The 23,968-nt window shown below is 51.0% G+C and overlaps 8 protein-coding genes across 8 annotated transcripts; 6 read left to right on the top strand and 2 right to left on the bottom strand.

Moving 5' to 3' along the window:
• The first annotated feature begins 1,707 nt into the window (after positions 1–1,707).
• On the top strand, positions 1,708–5,285 carry BO97DRAFT_467579 (isoleucine--tRNA ligase ILS1). Its single transcript, XM_025699664.1, has 2 exons — positions 1,708–2,230; positions 2,354–5,285. The coding sequence occupies exons 1-2, from the start codon at positions 1,802–1,804 to the stop codon at positions 5,156–5,158; spliced, it is 3,234 nt and encodes a 1,077-aa protein (XP_025556248.1). The 5' UTR covers positions 1,708–1,801; the 3' UTR covers positions 5,159–5,285.
• Positions 5,236–5,725, bottom strand: BO97DRAFT_402643 (uncharacterized protein). The gene is made up of 3 exons (XM_025694554.1): positions 5,625–5,725; positions 5,444–5,539; positions 5,236–5,388 (listed from the first exon to the last, which is right to left on the bottom strand). The coding sequence occupies exons 1-3, from the start codon at positions 5,688–5,690 to the stop codon at positions 5,368–5,370; spliced, it is 183 nt and encodes a 60-aa protein (XP_025556249.1). The 5' UTR covers positions 5,691–5,725; the 3' UTR covers positions 5,236–5,367.
• A 141-nt stretch (positions 5,726–5,866) lies between these two features.
• Positions 5,867–9,547, top strand: BO97DRAFT_360796 (Sfi1 family protein). The gene is made up of 2 exons (XM_025692375.1): positions 5,867–6,125; positions 6,207–9,547. The coding sequence occupies exons 1-2, from the start codon at positions 6,062–6,064 to the stop codon at positions 9,395–9,397; spliced, it is 3,255 nt and encodes a 1,084-aa protein (XP_025556250.1). The 5' UTR covers positions 5,867–6,061; the 3' UTR covers positions 9,398–9,547.
• Positions 9,548–9,815: 268 nt separating this feature from the next.
• Positions 9,816–14,590, top strand: BO97DRAFT_360799 (WD repeat protein). The gene is made up of 7 exons (XM_025692376.1): positions 9,816–10,054; positions 10,152–10,340; positions 10,436–12,691; positions 12,743–13,186; positions 13,242–13,488; positions 13,547–13,797; positions 13,855–14,590. Exons 1-7 carry the CDS (start codon positions 9,974–9,976, stop codon positions 14,362–14,364), a joined length of 3,978 nt encoding a protein of 1,325 aa, XP_025556251.1. The 5' UTR covers positions 9,816–9,973; the 3' UTR covers positions 14,365–14,590.
• A 22-nt stretch (positions 14,591–14,612) lies between these two features.
• BO97DRAFT_83553 (uncharacterized protein) lies at positions 14,613–15,855 on the bottom strand. The gene is made up of 2 exons (XM_025701092.1): positions 15,694–15,855; positions 14,613–15,632 (listed from the first exon to the last, which is right to left on the bottom strand). Exons 1-2 carry the CDS (start codon positions 15,706–15,708, stop codon positions 14,778–14,780), a joined length of 870 nt encoding a protein of 289 aa, XP_025556252.1. The 5' UTR covers positions 15,709–15,855; the 3' UTR covers positions 14,613–14,777.
• Positions 15,856–17,024: 1,169 nt separating this feature from the next.
• BO97DRAFT_431101 (putative phenol 2-monooxygenase) lies at positions 17,025–19,254 on the top strand (the record flags this gene model as incomplete). The annotated part of the gene is made up of 9 exons (XM_025697476.1): positions 17,025–17,056; positions 17,106–17,319; positions 17,378–17,602; positions 17,720–17,841; positions 17,909–17,943; positions 18,000–18,229; positions 18,299–18,742; positions 18,790–19,097; positions 19,128–19,254. The coding sequence occupies 9 exons, from the start codon at positions 17,025–17,027 to the stop codon at positions 19,252–19,254; spliced, it is 1,737 nt and encodes a 578-aa protein (XP_025556253.1).
• Positions 19,255–19,515: 261 nt separating this feature from the next.
• On the top strand, positions 19,516–20,664 carry BO97DRAFT_360803 (D-isomer specific 2-hydroxyacid dehydrogenase family protein; the record flags this gene model as incomplete). Its single annotated transcript, XM_025692377.1, has 2 exons — positions 19,516–20,095; positions 20,153–20,664. Exons 1-2 carry the CDS (start codon positions 19,579–19,581, stop codon positions 20,662–20,664), a joined length of 1,029 nt encoding a protein of 342 aa, XP_025556254.1. The 5' UTR covers positions 19,516–19,578.
• Positions 20,665–20,883: 219 nt separating this feature from the next.
• Positions 20,884–23,752, top strand: BO97DRAFT_360805 (OPT family oligopeptide transporter). Its single transcript, XM_025692378.1, has 2 exons — positions 20,884–21,875; positions 21,931–23,752. Exons 1-2 carry the CDS (start codon positions 20,988–20,990, stop codon positions 23,515–23,517), a joined length of 2,475 nt encoding a protein of 824 aa, XP_025556255.1. The 5' UTR covers positions 20,884–20,987; the 3' UTR covers positions 23,518–23,752.
• The last annotated feature ends 216 nt before the right edge of the window (positions 23,753–23,968 follow it).

Here is a 23,968-nt window from a genome sequence, read left to right on the forward strand (position 1 = left end):
GAGACAGTCGCTGATTACGAAAGACAGTTATATCACGTCAAGAAACACCATGACGGCGAGGTCGCTGATCTACGGAAGCATATCCGCTCGCTGGAGACAGATCTTTCTCGAATCAGAGACCAACATGCGGGCGAGATTGCCAAAATGCAGACAACGATCCAGAAACTGAGCTCCGAAGCTGAAAAGACTAAGGGGCAGCATGTGGCTGAAGTTCTCGACCTCAACAGCACGATCCAGAACCTCCAGTCCGGCTATGAGTCCCGCAAAGAGCAACACCTCACCGAGGTGTCTGATTTGAACCAGACAATCAGCAAACTCCAGTCCGAACTTGAGGCAAACAAGCAACAGCATGCGGCGGAAATGTCCGAGCTGAACAAGACAATTGGCGAACTGCAATCTCAACTCGACACTAACAAAGAAAAGCACGAAGGAGAGCTGTCAGCACAGAGCGCGTCAATCGATGCGCTCAAGTCCGAACTCGATGCACAGAAGCAAAAACATGCCGAGCAATTGTCCGATCTGAACAAAACAATCAACGACCTACAGTCCCAGCTACAGGCCAGCGAAGAAAAGCACGCAGCAGAGTTGTCTGACCTGGACAAAATGATCAACGACCTACAGTCCCAACTGCAGGCTAGTCAAGAAAAGCATGCCGCAGAATTATATGCTCAGAGCTCGACGTCCAGTACCCTCCAGTCCGAACTTGATGCGCGGGAAGGAATGCACGCAGAGCAATTGTCCAGCTTGGACAAAACGATTGAAGGTCTCCAGGCTGAACTTGAAACAAACAAAGAGAAGCATGCAGAGTCACTATCTGACCTACGCAAAACGATAGAGGACCTTCAATCAGGCAGTGGTGCAAGCACAGAGAAGCATGCACAGGAAGTGTCCAGCCTCAAGCACACAATTCAGAGTCTGAATTCAAACATTGACAGGATTAAGCAGCAACATGAGGCCGAGATCACCGAACTCGAGTCGTCCAGGCAAAAGCTACAATCTGAGTTGAAGTCGGCCATAGAAAAATCTACGCAAGACCTGCAATCCGCACGGGATGGTGACTCGGATAGATACGCTGCGCTAGAAAAGAGAGTCCAGAAGGCCGAGAGTGAGGTTAAGCAGGCCAAAACAGAAGCTCAAAAGTCAGCGGCAGCTCTGGAAGCTGCACGAAAGGAGCTTGAGAGGGCCCGATCCGAGGTCAGCGAGAGGGAAGAAGCTCGCCAGGCGGCGCAGTCCGAACTAGAAGATCTCCTCATTGTGTTTGGAGATCTTGAAGCGAAGAGAAACCAGGATAAGGTGAGTCACTCCGTAGTTACCAGTCTGACGTGCATGTGAATGACTCATGACTCTCTACAGCAACGCCTGAAGGATCTCGGACAAGAAGTCTCTGAGGCGGAAGATGAGGATGAGGATGAGGAAGAAGAAGAGGACGAGGAGGACGAGTAAGTGCAGCTTTCTGTGAAGCTGATTCAAGTATCTGCCTTTATTTGTATCACACGATAGATGAAATAAGGACCCTTGAATATCTATGATCAATCGACCTAATTCAGGGTCCATGTAGAAGAGCTAGATTTAAGTGTAAACTACTTAAGCAAGTGGCACTATCAGAGTCGCGCCTCATTCCGGCGGCAAGGCGGGGCACGCACTGCAGCAGCTTGGCTAAAATTCGAACCGCGGGGTGACTCACGAGTCACGACTTTGCCGTACGCACTACCTTATTTCTACCCCGCGGCTACTTCTTTCTGCGCAGATCGCATCGATTGCAGCCTCCCCTCCTTTTGACGACCGCATTCACCTGCTCGTCATGTCCATTGATTTTCCTCGTGAAGAGGAGGCCATCCTCGAGAGGTGGAGGGAAATCAACGCCTTCCGGAGACAGGTCGAACTCTCCGAGGGCCGCGAACCTTACACCTTCTACGATGGCCCTCCTTTCGCAACTGGCCTTCCTCACTACGGTCACTTGTTGGCCTCAACCATCAAGGATATCATTCCACGTTATTGGTCTATGAAGGGCTACTATGTCGAGCGTCGGTTCGGCTGGGATACCCACGGTGTTCCCATCGAGTATGAGATCGACAAGAAGTTGGGTATGTCGGGCCTAGAGGCTGTTCAGAAGATCGGAATCGAGAAATACAACGAGGAGTGCAGAGCCATTGTCATGAGATTCGCCTCGGAATGGCGTGAGACTATCGAGCGACTGGGTCGCTGGATTGATTTTGACAATGACTACAAGGTAGGTCTTTGCGCTATGTTCAATCATTTGCACTCTCTTCGTGGTGAACGATCTCACTATCTCTTTTCCATGATTTGGAATTCCATTCTATTTCGGGGTACTGTCTAACCATGTGTCTTGCAGACCATGAATGCTAGCTTCATGGAGTCCATCTGGTGGGTTTTCAAGCAGCTTTTCGACAAGGGTCTTGTTTACCGGGGCTACCGTGTTATGCCTTATTCGACCGCTCTCAACACCCCCCTCAGTAATTTTGAAGCCCAACAAAATTACAAGGATGTGCAGGATCCTGCTGTCGTTGTCAGCTTCCCCCTCGTGAACGACCCCGAGACCTCCCTTCTTGCCTGGACGACCACCCCGTGGACCCTTCCTTCCAATGTTGCTCTTGCAGTCCACCCCAACTTCGAATACATCAAGATTCTCGACGAAGCCTCCGGGAAACACTACGTCCTGCTCGAGTCTTTGCTCCGTACCCTGTACAAGGATCCTAAGAAGGCGAAATTCAAGATTGTCGACCGCTTCAAGGGTTCACAAATGAAGGACTGGAAGTACCAGCCTCTCTTTGACTACTTCTACGAAGAATTTAAGGATGATGGTTTCCGTGTCTTGAACGCAGAATATGTCACTGCTGAGGATGGTACCGGTATCGTTCACCAATCCCCGGCCTTTGGTGAGGAGGATTACAAGGTTGCCATGGAAGGTGGTGTCATCAATGAGACCCGCGCTCCACCCAATCCTGTCGATGATACCGGTTGCTACACCGCTGAGGTCAGGGATTTTGAGGGCCAGCATGTGAAGGCCGCGGATAGAGCTATCATCAAGCACCTGAAGGCAGCTGGTCGCTTGATCGTTGACAGCCAGATTACTCACAGCTACCCCTTCTGCTGGCGCTCCGATACTCCCTTGATCTACCGAGCCGTGCCTTCATGGTTCGTCAAGATCGGTCCTATCATTCCAAAAATGCTTGAGGGGATTGATGAGTCCCACTGGGTCCCCAGTTTCGTGAAGGAACGTAGGTTCTCGAGCTGGATTCAGAATGCGCGTGACTGGAACATCTCCCGCAACCGTTTCTGGGGTACTCCTCTCCCGCTCTGGGTCAGTGAGGACTACAAGGAAGTCGTTGCGGTCGGCAGTGTCGAAGAACTGAAAGAGCTGAGCGGTTACGAGGGGGAGATTACCGATCTTCACCGTGATAAGGTTGACCACATTACTATTCCGAGCAAGCAGGGCAAGGGTGTTCTTCGTCGTGTGAGCGAGGTCTTCGACTGCTGGTTCGAGTCAGGTAGCATGCCCTACGCTTCTCAGCACTATCCCTTCGAAAACAAGGATCAATTCGAGAAGAGCTTCCCTGGTGACTTCATCGCGGAAGGTCTCGACCAGACCCGTGGTTGGTTCTACACGCTGACAGTTCTGGGAACCCACCTATTCGGTAAACTCCCCTTCAAGAACTGTGTCGTAAATGGCATCGTCCTCGCGGAAGATGGGAAGAAGATGTCGAAGCGCTTGAAGAACTACCCTGATCCGGCCCTGGTCATGGACAAATATGGCTCGGATGCCCTGCGTCTGTATTTGATCAACTCGCCCGTCGTGAGAGCCGAGCCTCTTCGATTCAAGGAATCTGGTGTCAAGGAGATCGTTGCCAAGGTCCTTCTCCCGCTGTGGAACAGTTACAAGTTCTTTGAGGGACAGGCGGCTCTCTTCAAGAAAACCCAGGGCTTCGACTATGTCTTTGATCCCAAGGCTGAAGCCACCAACACTAATGTTATGGACCGCTGGATTTTGGCAAGCTGCCAGAGTCTTCTCAAATTCGTGAACGAGGAGATGGCAGGATACCGTTTGTATACTGTCGTTCCCCGCCTGCTTGGGTTGATCGACAACACCACCAACTGGTACATCCGTTTCAATCGCAGACGCTTGAAGGGTGAGAATGGTGTCGAAGACACTCAGCACGCCCTGAACACCCTCTTCGAGGTTCTCTACACCCTGGTCAGGGGTCTGGCTCCATTCACTCCGTTCCTCACCGACACCATTTACTTGAGACTTCTTCCCCACATTCCCGAGGCTCTCCGGGCCGACGACAGTCGCAGCGTTCATTTCCTCCCATTCCCCGAGGTGCGCGAGGAACTCTTCGATGAGGTCGTCGAGAGAAGAGTCGGCCGGATGCAGAAGGTCATCGAAATGGCCCGTACCTCCCGTGAGCGACGAAACATCGGTCTGAAGACTCCTCTGAAGACCCTGGTCGTCATTCACCAGGACGAGCAGTACCTGGAAGACGTTAAATCTCTACAGGGCTACATTCTGGAAGAATTGAACATTCTTGAGCTTGTTCTTTCTTCTGATGAGGCTAAGTACAATGTTCAGTACAGCGTTTCCGCTGACTGGCCCACCCTGGGCAAGAAGTTGAAGAAGGATGTCCAGAAGGTCAAGAAAGCTTTGCCCTCGTTGACTAGCGACGATGTTAAAAAATTCGTTGCTGAAAAGAAGATGCTCGTGGACGGAATCGAGCTTGTTGAGGGCGACCTTGTCGTGAAGAAGGGTCTTAAGGAGGACTCCTCGTCAGTCAACATGGAATCGAACACGGACAATGAGCTCGTGACCATCTTGGACGCAAACTTGTACCCTGATCTGGCCGAGCAAGGATTGGGACGAGAGATCATCAACCGCCTGCAGCGTCTCCGCAAGAAGGCGGGCTTGGTCCCTACTGACGACGTGAAGATGGAGTACGTGGTTTTGTCTGACCCTGAAGAGATTGGTATCAACAAGGCATTTGAGACGCAGGCCAAGGCCATCGAAAAGGTTGTGCGCAGACCGCTTGAGCGTCATGATCTTGTTGACGGCAAGCTGCCGAGCGGCGACGAGCCTCAAATGATCATTCAGGAAGAGCAAGAAGTTCAAAAGGCCACCTTCTTGTTGCGGTTGCTGAAGCTGTAGAACTTTCGATCAAGTTAAGATGCGCAACGACAACAGTTAGATTCGAACAATTCCCTACAGTTGCTTGTTGTTTGTCATGAGATGAAAAGATTTCTTTTCCAGTTCCATAGATTACGTGAATAATCAGTCTGTTCTTTCAAACATGATGCATGCTACAGCCAGCCCAAAACGCCTAGTGAACCCTCCGTTCTGCCATCCAAAACATTCTATTAGACCTTCTTTGAGGCCGCCTGTAGCATACGAGTCAGTGATGTATTCACTCGAGAGCATCAGGTTTGATGATACCAGAAAGCAGTCTTTGAGTTTGAGAAATTCTTTGGCACACATATCTTTATGGATCGCATTGTAATCAGCAACGACACATTTGCCATACGCGGCCGCCTGAGATCCTGTCAGTGAGGCGTACATGGCGCTTGACAGGACAGTTTTGTGTAAAAGGCAGGGGGGGAGGAGGCGTGAGGGATACCTCTGCAGAGCACTTGGCAGTAGCCTTCGCAAACTTTTCGATAGGTCTTGTCTTCGTCGAAGGCATTTTGTCATTTATCTGTCAGAGTCCAATACTTTGAGTCAGACCCCAGTAATTGGCAGCACTGGACCATGCGATACAGGCAAAACGGCGTGATTACATAACTAATCACATGACACCATGCATTCCATCGTCCCGCGCGACACGAGGCCAAAACAATTAAACTGTGCCTCCACGGAAGTCAATGATCGATCACCGGCCGTAGCCATTGGGTCTACAGGTCCTTTTCGGATCTAATTTTTGAGCCATATTTCGCAGACCAGAGCACTGTGGGACCCGCCGTCGTCTCCCAACACTGTGCCTCGCAATGGTTGATTTTCTTTCCCGCCTCCATGACCCATATGCGACCAAACGCGCCCTAGGTCGCGAAGAAATCGATGCCTCCCGTTCCCTTCAAACGAAAACCTTTGTCCTATGAAGACCCGTTGCTTTCAGATGACGGTATGTAATCTGGTCATTGCATTGTCTCCGCAACCGTTTATTGGGAGGGGTGCTGACTTGGGTCTGTTTGTTGTACACTAGATGTCGGCTTCCTCTATCAAGTCATCACACGCGCCGAGCGCGATCCAGAAGTCGAGCGCCTTCCATACAGAGTACTCTTCGATGCGTACGATCAGGTCATCGCGGAACATGGTGTGGACGCGGATCCAGGCTATGCCTGCATGCGCTTCTTGCTCAAGATGGGAAGCAAGGATCTCGTTGGGGAAACACTCTTCGAGAAGTTTGAAAACTTGTTAGAACGGATGGGAATAGTGATTGAGATCGGCGAAGACGACGGCCAGGAGGAGACCTACGCTGACACTGTGCCTTCAGTCGAAAGCCGGGTTAGGAAAAGGAGACAAGATGCTACTGGGGAGACCACAGAACCTACATACCCTGAGATACAAACGCCTTTACGAAGACGCGCCTCATTCAACTCGATGTACGACGTCGGTGAAGACCCTACTCAGAGAAGCTTCATAAACCGTCCGAGTTCACGATCCTCGATGTCGCGATTGCAAACCGGAAAACCCGAGTATCCCTTCGCGGATTCCACTCCATATACAAAGCGCGCAATCGCCTCGAAAGGCACAGATTCTCCGGATAGAACCCAACTGATCGCACAGTTTCTCGATGTGGGTCGTCGACTTATGAGCAGATTTGATCTTCTGGCCGCAGCAAAATCAAAGTCGGCGCCCGAAGAGAAACCTATGCCAAACGGCCTGTATGCTCGCGCTGCGGTAGATCGGGACCGCTCTGAAAGAATAGCTGAGGCATCGCGTTCGCGGCTTTCAAAATCTTCAAGTAGCTCCGAAGAAGAGGAAGAACAATCATCCTCGTCTCAAGACGAGGCTAGTGGTTCATTTGAGCGACCAGAGGCTCCCCCAGAACTACTCTATCGACCTTCACTTTCGGACTTGCTGCGTGACGCGTCGACTTTCAACATGTACCGCCAACGAGCGATTCACCGCCGGATACTGACCCAATGGCTCAAAAAGGCTGTTGAAAAAAGACAGACCCATCATCACTTGGAGGCCGTCGCTTCCAACCGAGACAGAGGTACACTGTTGCGACAAGCATTTGAGACATGGCATGGGAAAATTATAGAGAAGCGCCGAACGGAACGGACAGAAAGGTTCTTCAAGCACCTCGAAGAGCGCGCTGGACGGGCTCGGGATCTTTACCTATTGACTAAAGCATTCTCCCACTGGGCTCAATTCACCTCGGAAGAAATTGCAAGAACGTCTGCCGCTCGCCGACATATCCTGAGTGTCAAATATTTTAACGCATGGCGAGAAATCACTGCAGTCAATGAATTGAAAGCTCAGCGCTTTGCCTTACGTCGACCCTTCAATGCCTGGAGAAGGAAAGCAAGGCAGCTCAAGGAGGCAGAGGCAGAAGCGGTGGCTATTCATGATGAGAAGTTGACAAATGCAGCTTACTGGCAATGGTTCTGGCATTTTTGCGAGCAGCGTGCTCCTCAGTGGTATGATCATTGCCTCAAGAGACGGTCTTTGCTGTATTGGCTGCGCAAATTTCGAACTAATAGGGAGCGAAACCATGAAATTGAAGTCTGGAATCGCCAAAATCTCCTGACATCTACTTGGCAAGCCTGGTATCATCGAACCGAAGGCGTGATTGATATGGAACATGAAGCAGCATCGATACACAGACGTCAGCTTCTCGGCGAAGCTTTCAGAGAATGGAGAGCCCAGGCTCATCTAGCGCCGGTCGCCGGTCGTGTCTCGCAAATGGTAGATAACAGAATTCTTCGATCGGCTTATCAGCAATGGATCAATAGGGTCCAGATGTTACAGCAGGCGAGAGAAATGGATCGATACCGCATTGTACGGAATTCCTGGACAGCGTGGAATGATCTGCTTCGTTGTCAGGCTCTTCACGCCCGGATCGAAGAGCGTTTGAAGCTAGAAGCGATGTACAAATGGATTTTGGCCGAACGATACCGACTAATGCAGCGGATCAGAGAACAGCGGATCAAGCATGAAACCTTGTCCAGATTCGTGACGAATATCCGCGGAACGTATTCGGTGCTGCTTGACCGCGCAGAAGCCTATGAAAGGCGTCAAACAAAGGATCTACTTCGTTCAAAGCTCCAGTGTTGGCGGGATCAGCTTGCCTTACAACACGAACGAGATACCGTTGCGTTCGAGTTCTATGCACCACGTCTCGCTCAGGAATCGCTCGTCGCTTGGCGCTCCAAACTTCAGCATGTGGCGAAGATCGAAGGATGGGCGCATAATGCCAGATTTTATTTCTTGGCCACCAAGTATCTCAAGCAGTGGCGTGTGGCTGCAACAGAATCTGCAAAACGACGTCGCCAGGAAGCCTATGTCAAAACTCGAAGGAAGCACAAAATAAGACTCGCGACGGATGCTCTACTGCACTGGTTGTCCAAAGCTCGTACCGTGGCTGATCTGGAGCATCAAGCTATACAGTTCTCGCGGCAGAAAGTACTAATCATCGCATCTGAGCTTCTGGGCCGATGGCAAGACAAGACAATTACTCGGATCCAGGAGTGCGATTACGCTGATAATCATTTCGCTCGTCAGAACGTGCAAGAGCAATTGACACGCTGGGTTGAGCATTTAGCCAAGGTTCGCCGTCAAGAGGAGCAAGCAGACAGCATACACCAGCTGCATGCTTTATCACAGGCCAGCTCACAACTTCGCAAGCTTAGCTTCCGCGTCTTTCAAATCAAGAGCAGCTTCGAGACGGCGGACGCGATGAAGGATCGCAATCTGCGAAAGCATACACGGGGCATGTTCCGTAATTGGCTTGATCGAGCAAGAACGAAACTCGAAGCGCGAGACACAGCAGGCCCTTTGCTTAGCCCGCGGAAGAACTTTGACGCTCCACTTGGGCTCGATACGAATCGACGACTGTTTGATACCTACTATCAGGTCGAGACCCCCTTCAAGATCTATGCTACAGAACCCCAGGTTACCTCAACCACACCTCTAGCGACCCCTAATTTTCTCACTTCGCCCTCCAGGCGGGCGGCTCCATCATTGGCACAGGGTTCTACTACCCCGGCAACGCCTCTGTATACGCCCTTTGCTAGTCGACTACTACGCGCTGGCGCCTTACCTCGAACACTTTCTAGTCGACGTCGTGCTGGACGAAGTAGTGCGCTTGGCACAAGTGTTCGATTCGTGGATGAAGAGCCTGAGTCGCCGACGGACGGGAGAAGGTCGTCTGGTCGACGGACCTGAGCATTCCGCTTGTTATTGAATTTAAGTTCTAAGGGAGGCCTTCTTGCTTGACTTGCTAAATTTTCTTGCTTGAAATCATGATACCCGTTTGCGTTGTTACGATAGCGTGTAGACTATGGCTTTCTATTTCCTGTCACATATACTTGGGACCTATATATCGGTGATGAATGACGTATCATATACATACTCACTGAAATTCATGGCATAATAAAAGACTTAAGACCTGAGACATAGGAGAGGAACTTCTTCTCAGCCTGGCAAATTTATGTTGGTACTAGAGTCACTCTGTGGGACGAACAGCAGTAGTGACGTACAGGCGGATCGCAAGTGATCGGCTGATGGTCACACGGCGGAAGGCGGGAAGAGCAGCGGAGAGAAACAGCTTGACCATCGGAGTGACCTCCCCTCTCCAGTCAATCTCCTTCTCAGCCGTGTTCCTTTCACCACGTCACCTATTCTGGCCGGCTTTTCTTCCAGTCCTGTCTCCTAGGTTGACACGTTGTGCTTCTTGATCTGGCAATGGTGTAACCTCGTCTTGTGCGCAACAAGCGTCTCACCCCAACGACCACCGCCTCTATGCGAGCGGTACTGCCGGGGAGGCCCCCAACGAAGCTCCAGTCGTTCAGCACTGCGCTGTGGGATGGGCTTCGTGTCATTGTAAGGCCCAAACTTTCGAAAACTTTGCGACTACTATTCTTGCTACTTGGTTGCGTCCTGACTGACTCAATGCCCATGCGCGTTTGTCTCGTGTTAGGTGTACATTTCTGGCCAAGCACTGGTTATCCTCGGCGGTCCACACAAGCTCCTGCAAACAATCTACGTCGACGATACCGATGTTTTAGAAGCAGTAACGATCGATGAAGTCTCTGGCAAGATTGCCGCGTGTGGTGGGCCCGATGTGTTCATATACCAACCATACGGAATCCAGAACGAAACGCTCAAGGTCGGTGCCAACTGAGATGACACAAAGTGGAAGTTGGTACAGTCGGATGAATGATAAGATGGACGATAATGCTGAGAAGATTTCTCTATACTTAGTGGTCCTTAGTCCAAACGTTTCGCAGCGAGGATGACGACGAGGCGATCCGTACCCTGTCGTGGGGCTCGCCTGATGAACTGCTTCTCGGAAACTCGCATCTTACCCTCTGGTTCCTGAACGATAAGCCGCGACCGGTTTGGAAGCAAGGGCTGGCGAGCACGGTCAAATTCGCCCAGTTCTCTCCTGATGCGGCGCTTTTGGTTACCGCCGGACACTTTGATCGAATGGTCAAGGTCTGGCGGAGGCTGAACTTCGGTAATAACATCCGGTTCGAAGTATCATATCTTCCACATCCAACGATTGTCACTGGAATACACTGGCGCAAACCTTTCCACCGGGAACAATCGATGGGAAACGTCTTCTACACGCTGTGCGCGGACAATAAGATTAGGGTGTGGGCGGCGATAGATCAACATGCTGCGACTGCTTTACAGCTGTGGACACAAATCGATATGGGTGCATCTGTTCAGCCGAGACATGCGACAAAGGATACCGACACCTCTCGCCGGTACGGTTTTATAGTTGACAGTCGAGACTTTTGTGTTGCGACCGAGAAAGCCGTGCAGCGAGGCACAGGCAACGCGGTTAACCACGCCCTGGAGCATATTATCGAAGTAGCGAACAAGAGCCCGGAAATTTGCGTTGTCATAGACGGCGAAGGACACATGTCGGCATGGGCGCTGCAGGATGTTGGCTCTAAGGCGAAAGTGGACATGAATGTTTTTAACATTCTGCATGTTGAGGGCCTGAATTTCGCATTCATGCCTGGTTTGACACCTGAAGAAGACTATGCACAGTTGTGCGCTTTTCAAGGTACAGAAGCAGGCGACTCGATCGCCATTCTAGTTCACCACTTCGATGGTCGGATCGAGTGGTTTGATTCGCCGGTCGACATTCTATTCGACCCGGCACCCCGGAAAAATCGAGTCGCCATGAGGGCATCGTGGACGGGGCACAATGGGCCGATCAAGAAGATCGTCCGTAACGCTATTGGCGATACGCTTGCCTCTCGCACGGACGACAGCAAAGCGTTGATTTGGCGGCAGAAACAGAGAGACGGTGGATCAGCGCTACTCCGGCAGAGTGCCCTACTAGCAGAAGAACATATTCATCGCAGCTGTGTCGTCGGAGATGGCAAATTTTTAGTGAACCTTCATCATGATGGAATATCTGTCTGGGACATTCGCTCTTTCCATGCGAAAAAGCTTGCCACTGCGAGTTTCAAATTATCCAGCAAACCTCTGTGTGTTTTGCCGATCCCTACCGCGGAAGCAAATGGTGTCGTGTATATAGCAACCGTTGCGACTGGCATGGACGGGATAGCTTGGGAGATTCAACTACCAAATGTGAAACAGGGAGAACCCGAGTGCCAGCTACGCAAGTTTTGCACATTTCACCTTGGGCTCGAAGAGGACATTGCTTACATACTGCCTGTTGATCCAGCTGGTCGCGAAGCTGAAATTTCCGGCTTCTTCGACCTCTTCTCGCCGGACATTGCACTCTCGTACACCAAGAATGGCACCGTTAGAACTTGGACGGTCAAGGTTGATAGGGAAAACAACCGCGTCGATTGGCTCCTGACGTCCACAGTTGAAACAGGCATTACGAACCTGTCACTGGCTAGCGGGAGCTCCATTCGGAAAGCTGCTCTGGTCGACGAAGGACGTACGCATTTGACTATATGGGATACCAATGATGCCCAGCTAGAATATGAAGAGCACTTTTCGCAACAAGATTCGATTCGTGACCTTGACTGGACATCTACCCCGGACATGCAATCCATCCTCGCAGTTGGATTTCCTTATAAAGTGATCCTTCTCTCACAATTGCGTTACGATTACCTTGACTCTCGCCCCTCTTGGACACAGATTCGAGAAATCTGGATTCGAGATATTACCCCGCATCCGATTGGGGATTCATGCTGGCTTAGCAACGGCCATCTTGCCATCGGCGCCGGAAACCAGCTGTTCATTTATGAAAATGAAATTAGTGCTGCTGACCATCTGATATCTCAACTCCGTATACCTGCTCGTGGCCAATCTACTGTTGACCTGTTTGATGTTGTGAGCAGACTGAACGGACCGTTGCCTGTCTTCCACCCGCAATTCCTGGCTCAGTGCATCCTCAGCGGAAAGACTAATCTGGTGCACTCCATATTGTTGAACCTTCACCGGAAACTTAAGTTCTACACGGAAGGGGATGACATCGACGGATTTCTGGACATGTCTCTGGAGGACTTCTATGTAGAGCATGATGTAAGTGTTCAACTTGGTCATTAAAAGACTGCGTCGCTAAAAAAGGTCCAGACCCCACAGAGAGCGACTTCCAAGGAACTTAATTCATCCTATGCCGACCTTTCCTTGGACGATGAAGTGACAGTAGTGGATGAGAACACAGCTATGACGCTTAATGGAAACCTGGCACGATTTGCATTGCCGCAACTGTCCAGTCAAGAACAGTTCCGGCTTGTTGACACTGTTGAATGTGTGGCCACCGTTGAGAAGCACCGGCGCTCAATGGATGACAATGCCGCTCGGTATCTCCTGTTCTTCCGACAGCATCTGTTGCGCAGAACTCAGGGAGTGGCCATCAGCGATACAGTGTCATGGAGAGAGATAGTTTGGGCATTCCATAGTGGCAGCCAGGACATTCTTATCGACTTAGTTTCGCGACAATATGCTGGGAAGTTAGGTTGGAAGTCAGCTCGAGAGAGTGGAATTTTCATGTGGCTGTCAAATCCTGCTGCCGTGGTAAGTCCAGGTGTTATGCTTGAACAAATTTTCAGACCGAACTAACAGAAACCAGCGGGCTCAATTAGAGGTTGTTGCTCGAAATGAGTATACTAAAACCGAAGAGAAGAACCCAATTGACTGCTCATTGTACTACCTTGCTCTCCGGAAGAAGAATATTCTTCAAGGACTCTGGCGCATGGCGCACTGGCACCGTGAACAAGCTGTAACGCAACGTTTGCTGTCGAACAACTTCGACGAACCTCGATGGAAGACAGCAGCTCTTAAAAACGCATATGCTTTACTCGGGAAACGGAGATTTGGTGCGCTTCCTCCCACCACAAACCAGCCGAGGACCGCGACTTTACTGACTTTTGGTAGAATACGCTGCTACTTTCTTTCTACTCGCCGGACAAATACGCGATGCTGCTCTTGTCTGTGTGAATCAGGTGGGCGATTTGCAGCTCGCGATCGCAATAACGCGCGCATACGAAGGTGATGATGGGCCCGTTCTGAAGGAGCTTCTTGAGGAAAGGGTGCTCCCCGAGGCCGCCGCCGACGGCAACCGATGGATGGCTTCCTGGGCTTTCTGGATGCTAGGACATCGTGGGATGGCCGTTCAATCGCTAATTGTGAGTTTCACGATGGAGACGAACAAAGCAGTAGCAAGAGATACTAATACCGGGTAGTTTCCCGTTGAATCACTTATACCTCCTACACCCTCTTCGCCTGGATCTCCGGGCATGATTCCTCTGCAGGCCAAGTCGTACCTATCCAATGACCCTGCATTGGTCGTTCTTTACAAGCAACTCCGCGAGAAAACCCTGCAGACGCTTAAAGGAGCATCTAAGATCTCACCCCAGGCGGAATGGAATTTTGTTGTCCGCAACGCGCGTCTGTATGACCGCATGGGCTGTGATTTACTTGCACTGGATCTGGTTCGGCACTGGGAGTTCCTGGGTGGGCTTCCCACCCCCAAACCAAAGAAAGATATATCGCTGGCTCTGCAGCAGGAGGAACCTGACTACCGCAAGTTGCTCCGACGCCGAAGCAGTCTCGTAGTGGCAGACTTGCCGGTCAAGGAGCGCCTACTGCCTGAACCGCAAACGCCGGTTGCGTCGCAAAAGACGCCTAAACCGCCCCCTACGATGTTCCACGAACCGGATGCGAACTCCCTGCTTGACAGCTTTGGTTTTTAGCTTATTGTTAGCAGCGATAAGCGTTGAAATGTGCGCTCATGCACCTGATTGTACATATCGTTTCTGTGACTTCTGAGTACTCTTTCTTATCGATGTTACGTCACTTGAATATGGATGTGGACGAAGCGCGTCTGCAAGATGTGTATAATAACTTCTATCTTATTCCTATATGTGAAGGAAAGGCATTTGCAGTGTAGGAAGACAATTTGTGTTCGTGTTCTAAAGCTCTATATAATATAAAATCAAATCTATCTTTCTTTCCACACTGTATCTCCTCAACGCCATTAACATCGACAAATCGCTAATCCGACATATTGAAAGACAAAGGGGCCCAGAATGGACACTCACACTCGATATACAGAAGGAGGCGAAATACAGCAATAGCAATTCAATCCAAGAAGAAGACGAGAAAATCACAGATTTGAAAGTCTGGTGCGCGCTGCCCGTCGCAGACGCATCGCCCGCGAGAGAACCGGACCCGTTGAGTTAGCGCTCACAGCCCCTGGAGCGGTGGCATTGGTGGCGGTGGCATTTTCTAGCGCGGCGTGCAGCTTGGAGAAGAGGGTGGGCTGCAGCTTGGGGATATCGGGGATGGCGGGAATTTCGGGAATGTTGGGGATGTTGGGCGTCGAGGGATCCGATGATGATGATGATGATGACGAGGACGATTGCGATTGCTGCGAAGGCTTCTGCTGGCCCCCGCTGCTGGAGCTGCTGCTGCCCTTGCCGGTGCTGCCGGTTCTGATAGGAGACCGGTCCGTCTCGCAGTGCAGGAGAATCCACATCTGAGAGAGCGGGGTGAACTCGCGCTCGGTGCACTCGGCCTCGGCGCTGCCGTCCTGGAACGGGACCTCGACCAGGGGCTTGTCGACGCAGCCGGGCACCTCGTGCAGGGTCACGTTGCAGTGATCATAGGGCCCCGAGTACAGGGATTCGGCGTTGAAGGAGATGGCGTCGGCGTTGTACCGGCGGCCGACGGGGAGGGATTGACAGGTCCCTGAGTAGATGTCGACGACGACGGTGGCGGACTGGTCTTCCGTGCGTTGGAAGAAGGAGGCGAAGAAGTTGGAGAGGAAGCTGTGGCTGTAGGTAGTGGCCGCGTCGGTGTCAGTGTCGGTGTCGGTGTCAATGTCGTCCGGTGTCGGGTCGGTAGTGCTGTCCGGGTCGGTAGCGGGACACTCCGAGTAGAAGCTAGCCCAGACTCGGGCAATGCTGAAGGCTGAGGCCCGGGAGGAGTTGAGAAGGAGGAGGGTGAGGATGGTGGTGATCTGGTGATGTTGATTAGCTCGGTTCAGTTGTGATAGGCTTGGGGATGAGGGGAGTACTCACAGTTGACCACTGCATTGTGCTGGTTGATAAGGTTGGTTCTTGAAAGAAGAGTATGGAAATGATCACAAAGTTTGTTTCAAGTAGTGAAGAAGACAAGTGTTGAGAAGAGCTTGAACTGGCAGCTTAATGGTATTGTAGATCGATATGTGGTTATCAGTGAAGATACTGGATGAGATCTGATTGTTCTTCTCTTCTACCCCAGTCCTGTGCATCTTTATATAGCCATTTGGCCCATCAACCAGCCTCTATAATTACGCGAAAGAGGCTCATCTCACATCCACGAAGAGGAATCTGTCAATCGCATCATCCGCACTCCAGCATTCCGGAGCATCGGTTCATCGTCCATTCAACGCCGCGCTTCCACATTCCGCGGCGATCGTGCATCGAAGCGCGTCCAACAATTCTATCGGAATAGGCATATCCCCTGACGATCTTGAAACTGTTATATGGGTAAATCTGCCCCGAACATTCTTCGGCAGGGTTAGTCGTGTTGCTGCATTCAAGGCCGTGGTGGCGCGGAGATTACCAGCCACTCTGCTCAGGCGCAGTACGTTAAACAGAGACTAACTTGCTGAGCAATTAGTCATGAAGAACACCTTCAGTCACGCACTGCTAAGGTAGAGAAGTGAGGTATGTATGCATGCCTCTGATTTGACATAAGTTGGACTGGTTGTTGTTGTGTTTATGCCGGGTGATTTAAATTGCTGACTGCTGTTTAGGTCGGGGTCTGCCAATGCAACATCTCTCAGTAAAGAGTCGGTTCAGAGCTCCATATTACCCAAGACCAAGACAGATCTCTTATCCCATGCGTTTATTGTACCTGCTACATGCGATAATTCAGATGGTGTCCACAGGCATCTGTTGGGCTGTCGAGCAGGTTAACTTGAGCGCCGCCAACTAATGCAAGTCGCTGGCCACTACCGCATGGTCCGAACCCCACATAGCAATCGAACTGGACGACACACGGTGGACTCTCTCACTTCCATGAAGCCGAGGAGGCCTATCAGGCACGAGCGATATCTCTGTGTAAAATTGCTTGTTGGAACAGGTCTGAGCAGTGTGACTTGGAAACATTGACTAAATGGGGAGAAGTAGATGCAGCACGGTCGCTCCAAGTAGTCTGCCGCTTGACAAGTGGAACAAATTAGTTCTGAAATGATGCGACGCATAATCATGCTCAAATCTCAGTCGTTTCGGTTTCATTTAGACGGGATGCCGCCTCTTTCCACTGCCGCGATAGTTCAACGTTGACTTCACCTTCTAGGCTGACACCAATTTCTCTGGAAAACATCAAGAGTTTTGACATCCTCTTATATCCATTGTTCACCACCATGGCCGACTCAATTGAGTCTTCTACTGACGTGTTTGCCTAATTCATTCTCAACACTCAACCGTCACTTACTGTTGCATAGGCTTATCATTGGCGCGGGCCCGTCGGGGCTGATGGCTGCCTACTGGATGGCACGCTGTGGCATCGATGCTCGTGTGATTGACAAGAGAGGAATCAAGATCTTCAGAGGTCATGCAGATGGACTCAGGAGTCGAACCCTGGAGTTACTCGACAGTATGGGCGTTGCCCAACGTGTCCTCCAAGAAGGACACGAACTGTTCAGTATGTCGTCTTGGGTCAGTTTAAACCGTTTCTACCCAGATACCAACCTACACGACTGACTCATCGGCATAGGCACCTGACGAGAATGGAAAGCTGAGTCGTCAGGGGTCCGCTGAATTGGAAATCACTCCGCCATACGTTATGGTTGCGTTGAATCAGGGTCGCATCGAGCGTTTCCTCCTTGACACCATCGAGGAATCTTCCAATCTCGAAGTAGAGAGAGGTGTTATTGCCGAATCGCTGCATTACGATGAAGGTCCTGAGAGCGATTCACAAGCTTACCCCAATCACGCTCAAGTTGAGGACATTGAGTGAGGAAGAGGCATCCCCAGCGCCAGCCCATGGGGTTTCAGACAAGTCTCTCTATTATATCGTGGAAGCAGATGATCAACAAGACACTATTCAGCGTCGTAGGAACAAGGTCGGCACGGTCGGGACGCTGAGAGCCAAGTATGTAATTGGTGTGATGGGGCTCATAGTTGGACACGAGAACAACTGAATATCCCCTTCGAAGGATCGACGACAGATCACGTATGGTACGCCACACTCTTTGTTGTCCCCAGGGCTGTTACATCAAAACTAACACCTTTATTTGTGTCTTAGGGGAGTTATTGACATTGTTCCAATCACTGATTACCGTCAGTCTCCACATCCATGCAATTTGAAGAAGTATGAACTAATATGCGATTTGCAGCGGATATTCGCAGGCCGTGTAGCGTGAACAGCGTGTCCGGGATAGTTCTGATAATCCCACGAGAGAAGAACACAGTTCGGTTCTACGTACCATTGCAAGAGGAACACGAATTTTCGCGGGACTTTGATCGGTCGGCAGTGACACTGGAATCAATCCACCAGAGAGTGAAGAAAATAATGAGTCCTTTCCATTTCGATTACCATGTTTGTAAATGGTGGACTGTATACCAGGCATGTTCAATCTTCCCGTTCCGTTCCAAGAACCCTATTAGTTCCTGGCTTGCGGGCCTATTTCTTCAGGTTGGTCGAAGAATCGCACAGACAAATGCAAAGGGTCGCATATACTTGGCTGGTGATGCAGTCCATACACACTCGCCTAAGATAGGAATGGGTATGAATATGAGGATGCAGGACGGCTTCAACATTGGTTGGAAAGTTGCTCTTGTCGTCAAAGGACTCGCACGCTCTTCAATCCTCGATACCTACAAGTCCGAGCATTATCCCCTTGCCGAAATGCTCCTCGAGTTTGACCGTCAATGGTCCGCATTTTTCTTACACCGAGAGCAGCAAAGCGGCCACCCAGCGCCAGTTCTGAAGGAGAAATTGGCAGCCATGAGGGACGTTATGCGCGAGACCGAGCATTTCTCTCAGGGGCATACTTCCTATTACAAGGCAAGTCCATTGGTTTGCAAGGTGTCGAAGGCAGTAGCCAAGCATCTCTCACCGGGTGAAAAGCTTCTTCCCGTGAGACTCCGAAGCCAAGCCAATGGCCTACCTTCTTGGACCACGAGGTTGCTAGAAGCGATGGGCGGTTCCGTATTCTGCTTTTAGCTGGGGATATGCGATCAAAGGAGCAGGCAAGTCGTGTATGGACATGCGGCGATATATTGGCTGGTCTCCTCAAGCAATTTACCCCGGCGAAATATAAGCTTGACTTGGCTATTGACGTCAAAGCATTCCACAGCGCACCTTTTGAGGATGTGGAACTGGATATGTTCCCTAGCATCGTGCACCATTTCGACAAGGACGAAGGCTGCGACTTAACCAAGGTATGGAGTGACAGCAAATGCAACTGGGGACAACAATCCGACGGAAACGCGTATGAGACCTGGGGTGTAGATTGAATGAGGGGAGCGCTCATTGCTATGCGACCCGATCAGTACATTGGATGGATGGGTGAGCTGGAGGGTGCCGCCGATTTGACCAGCTACTTCCATGGGATCTTTGTGGAGAGGAAGGTTCGACCTGCGTTGTAAGCAGTTCCATGACAGGCTTAGATCATTCCTTGAACCTATATATTCAAGAGTGCTAAATAGAGAATTTAAGTATTTGCCAAGATGGAGCTGGTTGTTGTCTTATCTGTCAAAGTCGAAACACAAACATGGGAGTAAGGAGAGACGAAGCGTGGGGAGCGGCACAGTGGGTCGGATGTCATTGACAAGGCGCGGAAGTGATATCGAAGAGGGGGGCAGCCACCTAGTATTAAAAGTTAATACTTTCCCTTAGTCGATGGCAAAGTACGGAGTAGTCCTTCCCTCTCGACGCATCCTTGCCGCTTGAGTCTCTGAACTGCTGCAAAGATGGCACAGAATTCTTCTACTCATCATAATATCGTTTTCCTGCAAGGTGATTTCGTTCAGATTCCCGATTTTGACCTACCCGCTCCTCATACGTACACCAAGACAATTTATTCGCAGACCTCGTTATCAGAAATTCACGAGCGCATTCATGATGCCTCGGTCATTGTCCTGTCTGCTTTGCGTATTGACGCAAGTGCCCTTGCCTTCGAGATCAGCCCAAATTTGAAGCTGGTCATGGTTGTGGCCGTGGGCACCGATTGTATAGACCTGGAGGCATGCCGGAAACGAGGCATTGTCGTCTCCTACATCCCAGCTGCAAATACCGAAGCCGTTTCTGAGCACGCCATTGCACTTCACCTGGCCACACGGAGAAAGATTATGATGATGCACGCACTGACCAGAGCGGGCGAATGGCCTCGGAGGAAGACATTGATGTTTGATTTTGTCGATAAGGCCGGCACACCACCCTTGACTTGTCAGGAAGAAGTGGCCGGCATCATCGGAAATGGAGCTGTTGGTAAGTGTTTCCTGAGCAGGCATTTGGTGTGGTATGCATATCTAAGGATTGACATAGGGAAGCGGATTGCTCATCTTGCGCGTGGTCTGGGGATGAAAGTCATTATCTCCGATCGCAAGCAGTTGGGTGAAGCCAAAACAACAAACAACTCTAACGACGATCTAGAGAGAATCCCATTCGAGAGTGTCATCAGGCAAAGTACAGTAATTTTCGTGGCTGTTCCTCTCATGAACACTACGCGGAATCTTATATCGACTGCCGAGTTCGAAGCCATGTCTCCTCATGCAGTGTTGGTCAATGTGTCTCGTGGGGGAGTCATAGACGAGGACGCGCTTGTCAAGGCACTGAAAGAAGACAGAATCTCGGGAGCATCGACCGATGTTTTCTTTCAGGAGCCTGCTAGTCCAGACAACTCTCCTCTACTAGCAGAGGGCACAGAAGTACTAAACCTGCTTGTGACACCTCATCTAGCTTGGTTGGCACAGAAAACGATGGTCAATTATTCACAGCGGCTGAAGTTATCGGTGGAAGAGTGGTGCAAAGGAAGTCCCTTGAATGTAGTTACATGACACTATTGAGGTTAGCTCCTACGCAGTTGAATTTGGCGAATGATCTCTACTACTACTGTAGACACCAATTTCTCTCGTGAAAGAGGGGCCACGGGTGATAAGGGACTGAACAGGCTTATCGTGGCTTAGTCATATCGCGTCATTTAGACTGGCGGTCTGTGCTTTACCTCGATTATCAATCCTCGCGCCTTATCTCTTCCCTTTCCATCCACTAAGTCACTCTCACAGCATGACCAGCTACGTTTCCTCGGCTTGACTGCCATGGAAGAAGGTTGAATTGAACGTGTTGCGTCTGCAAATGAGTTTCGGTGTGGGTGCACCGCATGAATTACCAAACAATCAACATGGCGGGCGACGCCTCGACCACTCCTGCGGACCCATATCGCCAGGCCCCAGATGTTTCATCGATCCGATCCGCGAATGACGATGGTGAACCCAGATTCGAAACGGAAAGCCTGAGTCCTAAGATACAAAGAAGACAGTCCTCCGAAATATTCGCGCAGAGTTTCACGATTCGATCCTTGCTCGTCGGTATCCTCATCGGCGCTCTGATCACATTCTCCAACACCTACTTCGGCCTGCAGACGGGATGGATCAGTACAATGGCCATGCCATCGGCATTGATCGGCTTCTCGGTCTTTAAGGTCTTCTCTAAATATCTAGCCTACCCGTTCACTCCCATCGAAAATGTCCTTATACAAACGGTCGCAGGAGCAGTGGGCACAATGCCACTTGGATGTGGCTTTGTTGGTGTGATTCCTGCTTTGGAATTCCTTCTCAAGGATGGGGAAGATGGCCCATCCGGTGACGGCGGTACAGGAGAAGGTGGCCCACTCAAGCTCGGATTCGGAAAACTGGTTCTCTGGAGTCTTGGGGTATGCCTCTTCGGCGTCGTTTTTGCTGTTCCCTTGAGGAAAGAAGTTATCGTGCGGGAAAAGCTGAAATTCCCAAGCGGTACAGCATCTGCTTTAATGCTCAAGGTGCTTCATGGTGGCGGATGGCGCAGTGAGAAAACGGGGGTTCAATCCGGTGGGGCTGGCGGAGCACAAAGGTTTCGAGAAGAACACGAAGCGCCTCTCTTGTCGCAGCCACCGGAGGAGAATGGCGATCTGCTTGCCAAAGATGATTCAGGCGAGCTAGCAAAGGAGAGAGAAGACTGGAAATCGAAAATGCGTCTACTCGTGGGAGCATTCGCGGTGTCCGGCGTATATGTGAGGCCTATGACTGCCGCTTGCTGTTCGGCATTTCGACTAACAAGATCGCTAGACCCTGTTTTCGTACTTCGTTCCCCAGGTTCGCGACATCCCTCTCCTGGGCTTATACCTCGCTCGTAACTGGCTATGGACTCTCAACCCATCGCCTGCATATGTCGGCCAGGGTATCATCATGGGTCCATCGACATGTATGCATATGCTTTTTGGGGCTGTGTTGGGCTGGGGTGTCCTTTCGCCGCTTGCGAAAGCTCGTGGCTGGGCTCCTGGTCCCGTAGATAGCTGGGATGACGGAAGCAAGGCATGGATCGTATGGATATCCTTGGCAATCATGCTTGCAGATTCCATTGTCAGCCTCGGCTGGCTTGTGATTCGGCCACTTCTGTCATACGCTCCCCAAGTGAAAGACAAACTGCTTCTCAGTCGCATTGGACGTCGCATATTTCCCGAAGCAACAACATCCCGGCCCCACCAGCATTCATATGTTAGCTATTCTGCTTTGAGCCCTATCACCGAAGAATCATCCTACCAGAGCCGTCTCTTCCCATCTCGCGAGAGCCATCCGAAAACCAGTCATTATGACGATGAAGATGCACCGCCCTCACAGCTTATATCAACCCGCACAGTACTCATATTACTCCCTTTGACACTAATTCTCAATGTTGTTTGCATGCACATTGTGTTCGGTGATGTGATGTCGCCAGTCCTGTCAAGTCTTGCCACACTACTAGCCGTTCTCCTTTCCATCATGGGGGTTCGCGCTCTCGGCGAGACCGATCTGAACCCTGTTTCCGGGATCAGTAAGCTGACCCAGCTCATCTTCTCACTCGCCACCCCAGCCTCGCACTTTTCGCGACGTACGGCGCTCGTCACCAATCTTCTTGCGGGCGCGGTTTCCGAGTCAGGAGCCCTACAAGCCGGAGACATGATGCAGGATCTCAAGACCGGCCATCTACTAGGCGCGAGCCCCAAAGCGCAGTTCTACGGCCAAATGATCGGCAGTCTCATCGGAGCGGTGCTCTCCACCGCAGTCTATAAGATGTACGTGAGTGTCTACGAGATTCCTGGTCCAATGTTCCAGACGCCTACCGCCTACGTCTGGATCTTCACGGCCCGTCTTGTCACGGGCCAAGGCCTTCCACCGATGGCGTGGCAGGCCTCCTTGATCGCGGGGCTGATCTTCGTTGGCGTGACCATTTTGCGTATTGTGGCTGCTTCTCCCCTCGCTAATGGAGGTCGACGCGGCGTGACAGCCCCGTGGAGGGATTGGATCCCAGGCGGAATTGCCGTGGCCGTTGGGATCTTTAACGTCCCTTCTTTCACACTGGCGCGTGTCATCGGAGGACTGATTGCTTGGTGGTGGTCCCGTCGACATGCCGCTGCCACAGCTGCACACCAGGATCTAGCCCCTCCGACAGACGCCGCCGGCACTCCTGACGAGGACCGCACAGCCGCTTCGGGCTCTTGGGCGGCAGATGACAGGAACCCCCGCTTGTCAGGCACCGCATCCGAACAGGCGAGCAAGGATGCAGATGCTGCCTCGTCGACCGTTGTCGTCCTGGCATCTGGCTTGATTCTAGGCGAAGGAATCATTAGCATCGTTAATCTCCTCCTAGCGAGCGGTAAAGTGCCTCATCTCTAGATATAGATAGGAACTATAGATGGACCCCTGGTGTGATATCTTGGAATATAGATATTCTAGAGAGTCAGTGCTGCTTGAACTATAAGATTGCATAAGAATGGCTTTGTTCATTTACAAGGGTTATATCGCCTTTGGCGGCTATCGAGCTTCTGACTTGAACCATTCGCAAAGCATCACATACACATTATTGACATTGAACATGGCGATGTATAGTAGACATCAATACATTAGACTGCGTGCAGGACGCGTTAAGTGCCTCCTCATCTTCTTCTTGTTGTTCCTTCTCGTCCTACCGAATCTCGTCCCATCCCGCGCAGCATAGCAGAATTCAGAAGACATTCTTTGTGCAGAGAACAACCAGTAAAGGCTACAGGACGGGAATAACACCGACTGGGATTAGAAAAACTTTCAAATCAAAGTACAGGAAAGATGTACGTATTGAAGGAGATTA

Source organism: Aspergillus homomorphus (genome assembly GCF_003184865.1).
Source record: "Aspergillus homomorphus CBS 101889 unplaced genomic scaffold BO97scaffold_2, whole genome shotgun sequence".
NCBI classification, from domain to species: domain Eukaryota; kingdom Fungi; phylum Ascomycota; class Eurotiomycetes; order Eurotiales; family Aspergillaceae; genus Aspergillus; species Aspergillus homomorphus.